The 15,000-nt window shown below is 48.7% G+C and overlaps 1 protein-coding gene across 1 annotated transcript in view; it reads left to right on the top strand.

Annotated features, from left to right (window-relative positions):
* caskin1 (CASK interacting protein 1) overlaps positions 1–15,000 on the top strand; it is a 121,363-nt gene that overhangs the window by 13,915 nt on the left and 92,448 nt on the right. Inside the window, exons 4-6 of the mRNA XM_045215921.1 lie at positions 1–23; positions 3,756–3,886; positions 8,065–8,173. The exon at positions 1–23 is cut by the window's left edge and continues 73 nt beyond it. Coding sequence (XP_045071856.1) covers positions 1–23; positions 3,756–3,886; positions 8,065–8,173 — 263 coding nt within the window. The remainder of the gene's footprint in view (positions 24–3,755; positions 3,887–8,064; positions 8,174–15,000) is intronic.

Genomic DNA, 15,000 nt, shown 5'->3' with positions numbered 1-15,000 from the left:
CCTGTGAGTTCGGAAGGGTCGGGGTGAGTAACTAAGTACCTTTTTCAACTTCATCAGCTTTTACTTTTTGCAGTTTTGTTGGTGTTGGATGGGATTTTGGGCACTGACTGGGCTAGCAGGCTAGGTTAAAACTAATAGCCTTGAGCTCGCAGGCTAGTTTAAACCTAATAGCCTTGGACTAGCAGGCTAAGTTAAAACGAATAGCCTTGAGCTAACGGGCTAGGTTAAAACGAATAGCCTTGAGCTAACAGGCTAGGTTAAAACTAATAGCCTTGGACTAGCAGGCTAGGTTAAAACTAATAGCCTTGAGCTAACGGGCTAGGTTAAAACTAATAGCCTTGAGCTAACGGGCTAGGTTAAAACTAATAGCCTTGGACTAGCAGGCTAGGTTAAAACTAATAGCCTTGGACTAGCAGGCTAGGTTAAAACTAATAGCCTTGAGCTAACGGGCTAGGTTAAAACTAATAGCCTTGGACTAGCAGGCTAGGTTAAAACTAATAGCCTTGGACTAGCAGGCTAGGTTAAAACTAATAGCCTTGGACTAGCAGGCTAGGTTACATTTACATTTACATTTACGTCATTTAGCAGATGCTCTTATCCAGAGCGACTTACAAATTGGTGCATTCACCTTATAGCCAGTGGGACAACCACTTTACAATGTTTTTTTGGGGGGGGTGGGGGGGGGGGGTTGGGTTGGGGTAAGGGGGGTAGAAGGATTACTTTATCCTATCCCAGGTATTCCTTAAAGAGGTGGGGTTTCAAATGTCTCCGGAAGGTGGTGAGTGACTCCGCTGTCCTGGCGTCGTGAGGGAGCTTGTTCCACCATTGGGGTGCCAGAGCAGCGAACAGTTTTGACTGGGCTGAGCGGGAACTATGCTTCCGCAGAGGAAGGGGAGCCAGCAGGCCAGAGGTGGATGAACGCAATGCCCTCGTTTGGGTGTAGGGACTGATCAGAGCCTGAAGGTACGGAGGTGCCGTTCCCCTCACAGCTCCGTAGGCAAGCACCATGGTCTTGTAACAGATGCGAGCTACAACTGGAAGCCAGTGGAGTGTGCGGAGGAGCGGGGTGACGTGAGAGAACTTGGGAAGGTTGAACACCAGGCAGGCTGCGGAATTCTGGATGAGTTGTAGGGGTTTAATGGCACAGGCAGGGAGCCCAGCCAACAGCGAGTTGCAGTAATCCAGACGGGAGATGACAAGTGCCTGGATTAGGACCTGTGCCGCTTCCTGTGTAAGGCAGGGTCGTACTCTCCGAATGTTGTAGAGCATGAACCTACAGGATCGGGTCACCGCCTTGATGTTAGCGGAGAACGACAGGGTGTTGTCCAGGGTCACGCCAAGGCTCTTCGCACTCTGGGAGGAGGACACAACGGAGTTGTCAACCGTGATGGCGAGATCATGGAACGGGCAGTCCTTCCCCGGGAGGAAGAGCAGCTCCGTCTTGCCAAGGTTCAGCTTGAGGTGGTGATCTGTCATCCATACTGATATGTCTGCCAGACATGCAGAGATGCGATTCGCCACCTGGTTATCAGAAGGGGGAAAGGAGAAGATGAGTTGTGTATCGTCAGCGTAGCAATGATAGGAGAGGCCATGTGAGGATATGACAGAGCCAAGTGATTTGGTGTATAGCGAGAATAGGAGAGGGCCTAGAACTGAGCCCTGGGGGACACCAGTGGTGAGAGCACGTGGTGCGGAGACAGCTTCTCGCCACACCACTTGGTAGGAGCGACCGGTCAGGTAGGACGCAATCCAAGAGTGAGCCGCGCCGGAGATGCCCATCTCGGAGAGGGTGGAGAGGAGGATCTGATGGTTCACAGTATCAAAGGCAGCAGACAGGTCTAGAAGGACAAGAGCAGAGGAGAGAGAGTTAGCTTTAGCAGTGCGGAGAGCCTCCGTGACACAGAGAAGAGCAGTCTCAGTTGAATGACCAGTCTTGAAACCTGACTGGTTTGGATCAAGAAGGTCATTCTGAGAGAGATAGCAAGAGAGTTGGCTAGAGACGGCACGCTCAATAGTTTTGGAGAGAAAAGAAAGAAGGGATACTGGTCTGTAGTTGTTGACATCAGAGGGATCGAGTGTTGTTTTTTTGAGAAGGGGTGCAACTCTCGCTCTCTTGAAGACGGAAGGGACATAGCCAGCGGTCAAGGATGAGTTGATCAGCGAGGTGAGGTAGGGGAGAAGGTCACCAGAGATGGTCTGGAGAAGAGAGGAGGGGATAGGGTCAAGCGGGCAGGTTGTTGGGCGGCCGGCCATCACAAGTCGCATGATTTTATCTGGAGAGAGAGGGGAGAAAGAAGTCAAAGCATAGGGTATGGCAGTGTGAGCAGGACCAGCAGTGTAATTTGGCTTAACAAACGAGGATCGGATGTCGTCAACCTTTTTTTCTAAGTGGTTGACGAAGTCATCCACAGAGAGGGGGGGGGGTTCAGCAGGGAGGAGAATGTGGCAAAGAGCTTCCTAGGGTTAGAGGCAGATGCTTGGAATTTAGAGTGGTAGAAAGTGGCCTTAGCAGCAGAAACAGATGAAGAAAATGTAGAGAGGAGGGAGTGAAAAGAGAGGTTAAAACTAATAGCCTTGGACTAGCAGGCTAGGTTAAAACTACTAGCCTTGGACTAGCAGGCTAGGTTAAAACTACTAGCCTTGGACTAACGGGCTAGGTTAAAACTACTAGCCTTGGACTAGCAGGCTAGGTTAAAACTACTAGCCTTGGACTAGCAAGCTAGGTTAAAACTACTAGCCTTGGACTAGCAGGCTAGGTTAAAACTACTAGCCTTGGACTAACGGGCTAGGTTAAAACTACTAGCCTTGGACTAGCAGGCTAGGTTAAAACTACTAGCCTTGGACTAGCAGGCTAGGTTAAAACTACTAGCCTTGGACTAACGGGCTAGGTTAAAACTAATAGCCTTGAGCTAACGGGCTAGGTTAAAACTAATAGCCTTGGACTAGCAGGCTAGGTTAAAACTACTAGCCTTGGACTAGCAGGCTAGGTTAAAACTACTAGCCTTGGACTAACGGGCTAGGTTAAAACTACTAGCCTTGGACTAGCAGGCTAGGTTAAAACTACTAGCCTTGGACTAGCAGGCTAGGTTAAAACTACTAGCCTTGGACTAGCAGGCTAGGTTAAAACTACTAGCCTTGGACTAACGGGCTAGGTTAAAACTACTAGCCTTGGACTAGCAGGCTAGGTTAAAACTACTAGCCTTGGACTAGCAGGCTAGGTTAAAACTACTAGCCTTGGACTAACGGGCTATGTTAAAACTAATAGCCTTGAGCTAACGGGCTAGGTTAAAACTAATAGCCTTGGACTAGCAGGCTAGGTTAAAACTAATAGCCTTGGACTAGCAGGCTAGGTTAATTAAAAAAGGCCAGTACCAGAAAATGTTACCTTATGATGGCCGGTGTGGGTGTGGGCTAAATGTGTGTGTGTGTGTGTGTGTAGGTGGTTCAGCTCCTTCTCAGCAGTAACATGTGTGTGTGTGTGTGTGTGTGTGTGTGTGTGTATAGGTGGTTCAACTCCTTCTCAACAGTAACATGTGTGTGTGTGTTTGTGTGTGTGTGTGTGTGTGTGTGTGTGTGTGTGTGTGTGTTTCGTCTGTGTGTGTGTGTGTGTGTGTGTGTGTGTGTGTGTGTGTGTATAGGTGGTTCAGCTCCTTCTCAACAGTAACATGTGTGTGTGTGTGTGTGTGTGTGTGTGTGTGTGTGTTTGTGTGTGTGTGTGTGTGTGTGTGTGTGTGTGTGTATGTGTGTGTGTATAGGTGGTTCAACTCCTTCTCAACAGTAACATGTGTGTGGCGCTGCTGGAGGTTAAACCAGGAGATTCTACTGACCCCAATGGGACCTCTCCTCTACACCTGGCAGCCAAGAACGGACACATAGACATCATCAGGTACACAGACACACACACACACACACACACACACACACACACACACACACACACACACACACACACACATACAGTGGGGGAAAAAAGTATTTAGTCAGCCACCAATTGTGCAAGTTCTCCCACTTAAAAAGATGAGAGAGGCCTGTAATTGTCATCATAGGTACACGTCAACTATGACAGACAAAATGAGAAAAAATATTCCAGAAAATCACATTGTAGGATTTTGTATGAATTTATTTGCAAATTATGGTGGAAAATAAGTATTTGGTCAATAACAAAAGTTTCTCAATACTTTGTTATATACCCTTTGTTGGCAATGACACAGGTCAAACGTTTTCTGTAAGTCTTCACAAGGTTTTCACACACTGTTGCTGGTATTTTGGGCCATTCCTCCATGCAGATCTCCTCTAGAGCAGTGATGTTTTGGGGCTGTCGCTGGGCAACACGGACTTTCAACTCCCTCCAAAGATTTTCTATGGGGTTGAGATCTGGAGACTGGCTAGGCCACTCCAGGACCTTGAAATGCTTCTTACGAAGCCACTCCTTCGTTGCCCGGGCGGTGTGTTTGGGATCATTGTAATGCTGAAAGACCCAGACACATTTCATCTTCAATGCCCTTGCTGATGGAAGGAGGTTTTCACTCTAAATCTCACGATACATGGCCCCATTCATTCTTTCCTTTACCCGGAAAAGTCGTCCTGGTCCCTTTGCAGAAAAACAGCCCCAAAGCATGATGTTTCCACCCCCATGCTTCACAGTAGGTATGGTGTTCTTTGGATGCAACTCAGCATTCTTTGTCCTCCAAACACGACGAGTTGAGTTTTTAGCAAAAAGTTATATTTTGGTTTCATCTGACCATATGACATTCTCCCAATCCTCTTCTGGATCATCCAAATGCACTCTAGCAAACTTCAGACGGGCCTGGACATGTACTGGCTTAAGCAGGGGGGCACGTCTGGCACTGCAGGATTTGAGTCCCTGGCGGCGTAGTGTGTTACTGATGGTAGGCTTTGTTACTTTGGTCCCAGCTCTCTGCAGGTCATTCACTAGGTCCCCCCGTGTGGTTCTGGGATTTTTGTTCACCGTTCTTGTGATCATTTTGACCCCACGGGGTGAGATCTTGCGTGGAGCCCCAGATCGAGGGAGATTATCAGTGGTCTTATATGTCTTCCATTTCCTAATAATTGCTCCCACAGTTGATTTCTTCAAACCAAGCTGCTTACCTATTGCAGATTCAGTCTTCCCAGCCTGGTGCAGGTCTACAATTTTGTTTCTGGTGTCCTTTGACAGGTCTTTGGTCTTGGCCATAGTGGAGTTTGGAATGTGACTGTTTGAGGTTGTGGACAGGTGTCTTTTATACAGATAACAAGTTCAAACAGGTGCCATTAATACAGGTAATGAGTGGAGGACAGAGGAGCCTCTTAAAGAAGAAGTTACAGGTCTGTGAGAGCCAGAAATCTTGCTTGTTTGTAGGTGACCAAATACTTATTTTCCACCATAATTTGCAAATAAATTAATAAAAAATCCTACAATGTGATTTTCTGGAAAGAAAATTCTCAATTTGTCTGTCATAGTTGACGTGTACCTATGATGAAAATTACAGGCCTCTCTCATCTTTTTAAGTGGGAGAACTTGCACAATTGGTGGCTGACTAAATACTTTTTTTCCCCACTGTATGCACGCACTCTCTGTCCTTCCTTCCCTCTCTCTCTCTCTCTGTCTCTCTCTCTCTCTCTCTGTCTCTCTCTCTCTCTCTCTCTCTCTCTCTCTCTCTCTCTCTCTGTCTCTCTCTCTCTCTCTCTCTCTGTCTCTCTCTCTCTCTCTCTCTCTCTCTCTCTCTCTGTCTCTCTCTCTCTCTCTGCTCTCTCTCTCTCTCTCTCTCTGTCTCTCTCTCTCTCTCTCTCTCTGTCTCTCTCTCTCTCTCTCTCTCTCTCTCTCTCTCTCTCTCTCTCTCTCTCTCTCTGTCTCTCTCTCTCTCTCTCTCTCTGTCTCTCTCTCTCTCTCTCTGTCTCTCTCTCTCTCTCTCTCTCTCTGTCTCTCTCTCTCTCTCTCTCTCTCTCTCTCTCTCTCTCTCTCTCTCTCTCTGTCTCTCTCTCTCTCTCTCTGTCTCTCTCTCTCTCTCTCTCTCTCTCTCTCTCTCTCTCTCTCTCTCTCTCTCTCTCTCTCTCTCTCTCTCTCTCTCTCTCTCTCTCTCTCTGTCTCTCTATCGGTGAACCGTCCGGGGGATTTTGTGGGGGTGTGGGGCATCAGGGGGGTTCTATGTGCAGTGGACGAGGAGTAGAGCTTGGTTTTAACTTTCTAGTCTGTTAAAATGAAGTAAAGTTTGTGTTCTGCAGTTTTTCTAGATTGCTAAGACACTTTTAATGAAACTGGGGTCCACTTGATCTCCATCATAACCTAATGAGCACAACAGTGTTATTTTCTGCTAAACTGAAAGTCATTTCTCATTGTTTTCACACACAATGCAAATGCTAAGCACATTTTAGCAAAACAGTAAACACAACTCTACAAAAGATGCAAAACTCAGTTGAGTAAATCATGTCAAACAAAATGAAAACATTTGGTCACAGCTGATACAAATCACTCCCATGAATGTGAACCTCTTCTGCACGTGTGCAAAACTTCTTTGCACAATTGTTCAATCAGCAATCAGTCTTTTTTCATGCATAAAAGAGGTCACCTCTGAGTTGCTGTTGGCAAGACAGGACCAAGTAAGAGGCTGAGGGCAAGGACAAAGAAGAGGTAGAGGGACCCCTAGAGGAAGATAGTCAAGGACAAAGAAGAGGTAGAGGGACCCCTAGAGGAAGATAGTCAAGGACAAAGAAGAGGTAGAGGGACACCTAGAGGAAGATAGTCAAGGACAAAGAAGAGGTAGAGGGACCCCTAGAGGAAGATAGTCAAGGACAAAGAAGAGGTAGAGGGACCCCTAGAGGAAGATAGTCAAGGACAAAGAAGAGGTAGAGGGACCCCTAGAGGAAGATAGTTCAGCTCTCAGTTCAAATGGAAAAAGTTTCTGGATATTCATGCTCTTGAGTGACATTGTTTCTGCATTGGTCATCTTTGGTCAAATAGGACAAATTTAGGACAAAACAATACAGCCCATGCTGGGATAATATGTTTACTTGCCTTTATGGTCATACTATAATTATACTATCAACAAATGACCCAGCCTTTTATGGTGCATACTATAATTATACTATCAACAAATGACCCAGCCTTTTATGGTCATACTATAATTATCCTATCAACAAATGACCCAGCCTTTTATGGTCATACTATAATCATACTATCAACAAATGACCCAGCCTTTTATGGTCATACTATAATTATACTATCAACAAATGACCCAGCCTTTTATGGTGCATACTATAATTATCCTATCAACAAATGACCCAGACATATAAAAGAGGGTTAACCATGGTAGGGTATATTGATAGTTGGAGTTAGTATTTATTGGGCCATTGTGTAACGATTTAAATACTGGAACTTTTCATTAAATAACAAGTTGTATGTTTTGATGGAGGTAGTTGATTTTGTGACATGTATTTAATGTTTTGAGAGCCTTAATGCATTTTGCAAATTAAATATGTAATTTGGGCCAACGTGTGTGTGTGTGTGTGTGTGTGTGTGTGTGTGTGTGTCTGTGTGTGTGTCTGTGTCTGTCTGTGTGTGTGTGTGTGTGTGTGTGTGTCTGTGTGTGTGTCTGTGTCTGTGTCTGTGTGTGTGTGTGTGTGTGTGTGTGTCTGTGTGTGTGTGTCTGTGTGTGTGTGTGTGTGTGTGTGTGTGTGTGTGTGTGTGTGTGTGTGTGTCTGTGTGTGTGTCTGTGTGTGTGTGTGTCTGTGTGTGTGTGTGTGTATGTGTGTGTGTGTGTGTGTGTGTGTGTGTGTGTGTGTGTGTCTGTGTGTGTGTCTGTGTGTGTGTGTGTGTGTTTGTGTGTGTGTGTGTGTGTGTGTGTGTGTGTGTGTGTGTCTGTGTGTGTGTGTGTGTATGTGTGTGTGTGTGTGTGTGTGTGTGTGTGTGTGTGTGTGTGTGTGTGTCTGTGTGTGTGTGTGTCTGTGTGTGTGTGTGTGTATGTGTGTGTGTGTGTGTGTGTGTGTGTGTGTGTGTGTGTGTGTGTGTGTGTGTGTGTGTGTGTGTGTGTGTGTGTGTGTGTGTGTGTGTGTGTGTGTGGTCCACAGGCTGCTGATCCAGTCAGGAATAGACATCAACAGACAGACCAAGGCTGGCACGGCCCTGCATGAAGCGGCTCTCTGTGGGAAAACTGAGGCAGTTCGCCTCCTGCTGGATGTAAGAGGAACTGCAGCTTCGTCTTCACCTCCACACACTCCCCTGTTTAGCAGCTGCCCCGACACTAACTAACCTGATCTGGCCTTTGAACTTTCAAAAGGTTCCTGAAACCACTGCACTCTCTTTTAAACACACCTCAACAGCTCAACCACGCTTCAGTCTTATTTGTGTAAAATGTGTTTGATGTGCAGGGGTAGAACCAGGGTAGAGGCACTAGTGCAGGGTTAGAACCAGGGTAGAGGCACTAGTGCAGGGTTAGAACCAGGGTAGAGGTACTAGTGCAGGGTTAGAACCAGGGTAGAGGTACTAGTGCAGGGTTAGAACCAGGGTAGAGGTACTAGTGCAGGGTTAGAACCAGGGTAGAGGTACTAGTGCAGGGTTAGAACCAGGGTAGAGGCACTAGGCCAGGGTTAGAACCAGGGTAGAGGCACTAGTGCAGGGTTAGAACCAGGGTAGAGGTACTAGTGCAGGGTTAGAACCAGGGTAGAGGTACTAGTGCAGGGTTAGAACCAGGGTAGAGGCACTAGTGCAGGGTTAGAACCAGGGTAGAGGCACTAGTGCAGGGTTAGAACCAGGGTAGAGGCACTAGTGCAGGGTTAGAACCAGGGTAGAGGCACTAGTGCAGGGTTAGAACCAGGGTAGAGGTACTAGTGCAGGGTTAGAACCAGGGTAGAGGTACTAGTGCAGGTTTAGAACCAGGGTAGAGGGACTAGTGCAGGGTTAGAACCAGGGTAGAGGCACTAGTGCAGGGTTAGAACCAGGGTAGAGGTACTAGTGCAGGGTTAGAACCAGGGTAGAGGTACTAGTGCAGGGTTAGAACCAGGGTAGAGGCACTAGTGCAGGGTTAGAACCAGGGTAGAGGTACTAGTGCAGGGTTAGAACCAGGGTAGAGGCACTAGTGCAGGGTTAGAACCAGGGTAGAGGTACTAGTGCAGGGTTAGAACCAGGGTAGAGGTACTAGTGCAGGGTTAGAACCAGGGTAGAGGCACTAGTGCAGGGTTAGAACCAGGGTAGAGGCACTAGTGCAGGGTTAGAACCAGGGTAGAGGCACTAGTGCAGGGTTAGAACCAGGGTAGAGGTACTAGTGCAGGGTTAGAACCAGGGTAGAGGTACTAGTGCAGGGTTAGAACCAGGGTAGAGGTACTAGTGCAGGGTTAGAACCAGGGTAGAGGTACTAGTGCAGGGGTAGAACCAGGGTAGAGGCACTAGTGCAGGGTTAGAACCAGGGTAGAGGCACTAGTGCAGGGTTAGAACCAGGGTAGAGGTACTAGTGCAGGGTTAGAACCAGGGTAGAGGTACTAGTGCAGGGTTAGAACCAGGGTAGAGGCACTAGTGCAGTTGGTATTTGGCTCCCGAGTGGCGCAGCGGTCTAAGGCACTGCGTCTCAGTGCTTGAGGCGTCACTACAGACCCCCTGGTTCGATTCCAGGCTGTATCACAACCGGCCCGTGATTGGGAGTCCCATAGGGCGGCGCACAATCGGCCCAGCGTCGTCCGGGTTTGGCCGGTGTAGGCCTTCACTGAAAATAAGAATTTGTTCTTAACTGACTTGCCTAGTTAAAATAAATAAATAAAATTGAGAAGCATTAAAGAGAATTGGAATTTCAGTGTACTTCCTGAATTGACTGGAATTGAAATGGAATTGAGCCAACCCTGGTTAGATAAACCCCCTAACCCCAACTCTAACCCTAACCCTGGTTAGATAAACCCCCTAACCCCAACTCTAACCCTAACCCTGGTTAGATAAACCCCCTAACCCCAACTCCAACCCTAACCCTGGTTAGATAAACCCCCTAACCCCAACTCTAACCCTAACCCTGGTTAGATAACCCCCCTAACCCCAACCCTAACCCTAACCCTGGTTAGATAAACCCCCTAACCCCAACCCTAACCCTAACCCTGGTTAGATAAACCCCCTAACCCCAACCCTAACCCTAACCCTGGTTAGATAAACCCCCTAACCCCAGCCCTAACCCTAACCCTGGTTAGATAAACCCCCTAACCCCAACCCTAACCCTAACCCTGGTTAGATAACCCCCTAACCCCAACCCTAACCCTAACCCTGGTTAGATAAACCCCCCTAACCCCAACCCTAACCCTAACCCTGGTTAGATAAACCCCCTAACCCCAACCCTAACCCCTAACCCTGGTTAGATAAACCCCCTAACCCCAACCCTAACCCTAACCCTGGTTAGATAAACCCCCTAACCCCAACCCTAACCCTAACCCTGGTTAGATAAACCCCCCTAACCCCAACCCTAACCCTAACCCTGGTTAGATAAACCCCCTAACCCCAACCCTAACCCTAACCCTGGTTAGATAAACCCCCTAACCCCAACCCTAACCCTAACCCTGGTTAGATAAACCCCCTAACCCCAACCCTAACCCTAACCCTGGTTAGATAAACCCCCTAACCCCAACCCTAACCCTAACCCTGGTTAGATAAACCCCCTAACCCCAACCCTAACCCTAACCCTGGTTAGATAAACCCCCCTAACCCCAACCCTAACCCTAACCCTGGTTAGATAAACCCCCTAACCCCAACCCTAACCCTAACCCTGGTTAGATAAACCCCCTAACCCCAACCCTAACCCTAACCCTGGTTAGATAAACCCCCCTAACCCCAACCCTAACCCTAACCCTGGTTAGATAAACCCCCCTAACCCCAACCCTAACCCTAACCCTGGTTAGATAAACCCCCTAACCCCAACCCTAACCCTAACCCTGGTTAGATAAACCCCCTAACCCCAACCCTAACCCTAACCCTGGTTAGATAAACCCCCTAACCCCAACCCTAACCCTAACCCTGGTTAGATAAACCCCCTAACCCCAACCCTAACCCTAACCCTGGTTAGATAAACCCCCCTAACCCCAACCCTAACCCTAACCCTGGTTAGATAAACCCCCTAACCCCAACCCTAACCCTAACCCTGGTTAGATAAACCCCCCTAACCCCAACCCTAACCCTAACCCTGGTTAGATAAACCCCCTAACCCCAACCCTAACCCTAACCCTGGTTAGATAAACCCCCCTAACCCCAACCCTAACCCTAACCCTGGTTAGATAAACCCCCTAACCCCAACCCTAACCCTAACCCTGGTTAGATAAACCCCCTAACCCCAACCCTAACCCTAACCCTGGTTAGATAAACCCCCTAACCCCAACCCTAACCCTAACCCTGGTTAGATAAACCCCTAACCCCAACCCTAACCCTAACCCTGGTTAGATAAACCCCCTAACCCCAACCCTAACCCTAACCCTGGTTAGATAAACCCCCTAACCCCAACCCTAACCCTAACCCTGGTTAGATAAACCCCCCTAACCCCAACCCTAACCCTAACCCTGGTTAGATAAACCCCCTAACCCCAACCCTAACCCTAACCCTGGTTAGATAAACCCCCTAACCCCAACCCTAACCCTAACCCTGGTTAGATAAACCCCCTAACCCCAACCCTAACCCTAACCCTGGTTAGATAAACCCCCTAACCCCAACCCTAACCCTAACCCTGGTTAGATAAACCCCCTAACCCCAACCCTAACCCTAACCCTGGTTAGATAAACCCCCTAACCCCAACCCTAACCCTAACCCTGGTTAGATAAACCCCCTAACCCCAACCCTAACCCTAACCCTGGTTAGATAAACCCCCTAACCCCAACCCTAACCCTAACCCTGGTTAGATAAACCCCCTAACCCCAACCCTAACCCTAACCCTGGTTAGATAAACCCCCTAACCCCAACCCTAACCCTAACCCTGGTTAGATAAACCCCCTAACCCCAACCCTAACCCTAACCCTGGTTAGATAAACCCCCTAACCCCAACCCTAACCCTAACCCTGGTTAGATAAACCCCCTAACCCCAACCCTAACCCTAACCCTGGTTAGATAAACCCCCTAACCCCAACCCTAACCCTAACCCTGGTTAGATAAACCCCTAACCCCAACCCTAACCCTAACCCTGGTTAGATAAACCCCCTAACCCCAACCCTAACCCCTAACCCTGGTTAGATAAACCCCCCTAACCCCAACCCTAACCCTAACCCTGGTTAGATAAACCCCCTAACCCCAACCCTAACCCTAACCCTGGTTAGATAAACCCCCTAACCCCAACCCTAACCCTAACCCTGGTTAGATAAACCCCCTAACCCCAACCCTAACCCTAACCCTGGTTAGATAAACCCCCCTAACCCCAACCCTAACCCTAACCCTGGTTAGATAAACCCCCTAACCCCAACCCTAACCCTAACCCTGGTTAGATAAACCCCCCTAACCCCAACCCTAACCCTAACCCTGGTTAGATAAACCCCCTAACCCCAACCCTAACCCTAACCCTGGTTAGATAAACCCCCCTAACCCCAACCCCTAACCCTAACCCTGGTTAGATAAACCCCCCTAACCCCAACCCTAACCCTAACCCTGGTTAGATAAACCCCCCTAACCCCAACCCTAACCCTAACCCTGGTTAGATAAACCCCCTAACCCCAACCCTAACCCTAACCCTGGTTAGATAAACCCCCCTAACCCCAACCCTAACCCTAACCCTGGTTAGATAAACCCCCCTAACCCCAACCCTAACCCTAACCCTGGTTAGATAAACCCCCTAACCCCAACCCTAACCCTAACCCTGGTTAGATAAACCCCCTAACCCCAACCCTAACCCTAACCCTGGTTAGATAAACCCCCTAACCCCAACCCTAACCCCTAACCCTGGTTAGATAAACCCCCTAACCCCAACCCTAACCCCTAACCCTGGTTAGATAAACCCCCCTAACCCCAACCCTAACCCTAACCCTGGTTAGATAAACCCCCTAACCCCAACCCTAACCCTAACCCTGGTTAGATAAACCCCCTAACCCCAACCCTAACCCTAACCCTGGTTAGATAAACCCCCTAACCCCAACCCTAACCCTAACCCTGGTTAGATAAACCCCCCTAACCCCAACCCTAACCCTAACCCTGGTTAGATAAACCCCCTAACCCCAACCCTAACCCTAACCCTGGTTAGATAAACCCCCTAACCCCAACCCTAACCCTAACCCTGGTTAGATAAACCCCCTAACCCCAACCCTAACCCTAACCCTGGTTAGATAAACCCCCTAACCCCAACCCTAACCCTAACCCTGGTTAGATAAACCCCCCTAACCCCAACCCTAACCCTAACCCTGGTTAGATAAACCCCCCTAACCCCCAACCCCAACCCCTACCCCTGGTTAGATAAACCCCCCTAACCCCAACCCTAACCCTAACCCTGGTTAGATAAACCCCCTAACCCCAACCCTAACCCTAACCCTGGTTAGATAAACCCCCCTAACCCCAACCCCTAACCCTAACCCTGGTTAGATAAACCCCCTAACCCCAACCCTAACCCTAACCCTGGTTAGATAAACCCCCCTAACCCCAACCCTAACCCTAACCCTGGTTAGATAAACCCCCTAACCCCAACCCTAACCCTAACCCTGGTTAGATAAACCCCCTAACCCCAACCCTAACCCTAACCCTGGTTAGATAAACCCCCTAACCCCAACCCTAACCCTAACCCTGGTTAGATAAACCCCCTAACCCCAACCCTAACCCCTAACCCTGGTTAGATAAACCCCCTAACCCCAACCCTAACCCTAACCCTGGTTAGATAAACCCCCTAACCCCAACCCTAACCCCTAACCCTGGTTAGATAAACCCCCTAACCCCATCCTAACCCTAACCCTGGTTAGATAAACCCCCTAACCCCAACCCTAACCCTAACCCTGGTTAGATAAACCCCCTAACCCCAACCCTAACCCTAACCCTGGTTAGATAAACCCCCCTAACCCCAACCCTAACCCTAACCCTGGTTAGATAAACCCCCTAACCCCAACCCTAACCCTAACCCTGGTTAGATAAACCCCCCTAACCCCAACCCTAACCCTAACCCTGGTTAGATAAACCCCCTAACCCCAACCCTAACCCTAACCCTGGTTAGATAAACCCCCCTAACCCCAACCCTAACCCTAACCCTGGTTAGATAAACCCCCTAACCCCAACCCTAACCCTAACCCTGGTTAGATAAACCCCCTAACCCCAACCCTAACCCTAACCCTGGTTAGATAAACCCCCTAACCCCAACCCTAACCCTAACCCTGGTTAGATAAACCCCCTAACCCCAACCCTAACCCTAACCCTGGTTAGATAAACCCCCCTAACCCCAACCCTAACCCTAACCCTGGTTAGATAAACCCCCTAACCCCAACCCTAACCCTAACCCTGGTTAGATAAACCCCCTAACCCCCAACCCTAACCCTAACCCTGGTTAGATAAACCCCCTAACCCCAACCCTAACCCTAACCCTGGTTAGATAAACCCCCTAACCCCAACCCTAACCCTAACCCTGGTTAGATAAACCCCCCAACCCCAACCCTAACCCCTAACCCTGGTTAGATAAACCCCCTAACCCCAACCCTAACCCTAACCCTGGTTAGATAAACCCCCCTAACCCCAACCCTAACCCTAACCCTGGTTAGATAAACCCCCTAACCCCAACCCTAACCCTAACCCTGGTTAGATAAACCCCCCTAACCCCAACCCTAACCCCTAACCCTGGTTAGATAAACCCCCTAACCCCAACCCTAACTCCTAACCCTGGTTAGATAAACCCCCTAACCCCAACCCTAACCCTAACCCTGGTTAGATAAACCCCCTAACCCCAACCCCTAACCCTAACCCTGGTTAGATAAACCCCCCTAACCCCAACCCTAACCCTAACCCTGGTTAGATAAACCCCCTAACCCCAACCCTAACCCTAACCCTGGTTAGATAAACCCCTAACCCCAACCCTAACCCTAACCCTGGTTAGA

This window comes from Coregonus clupeaformis, unplaced genomic scaffold (genome assembly GCF_020615455.1).
Source record: "Coregonus clupeaformis isolate EN_2021a unplaced genomic scaffold, ASM2061545v1 scaf0556, whole genome shotgun sequence".
NCBI classification, from domain to species: Eukaryota; Metazoa; Chordata; class Actinopteri; order Salmoniformes; family Salmonidae; genus Coregonus; species Coregonus clupeaformis.
The sequence above is the reverse complement of the archived record's forward strand: the minus strand, read 5'-3'. Positions and strand labels throughout refer to the sequence as shown.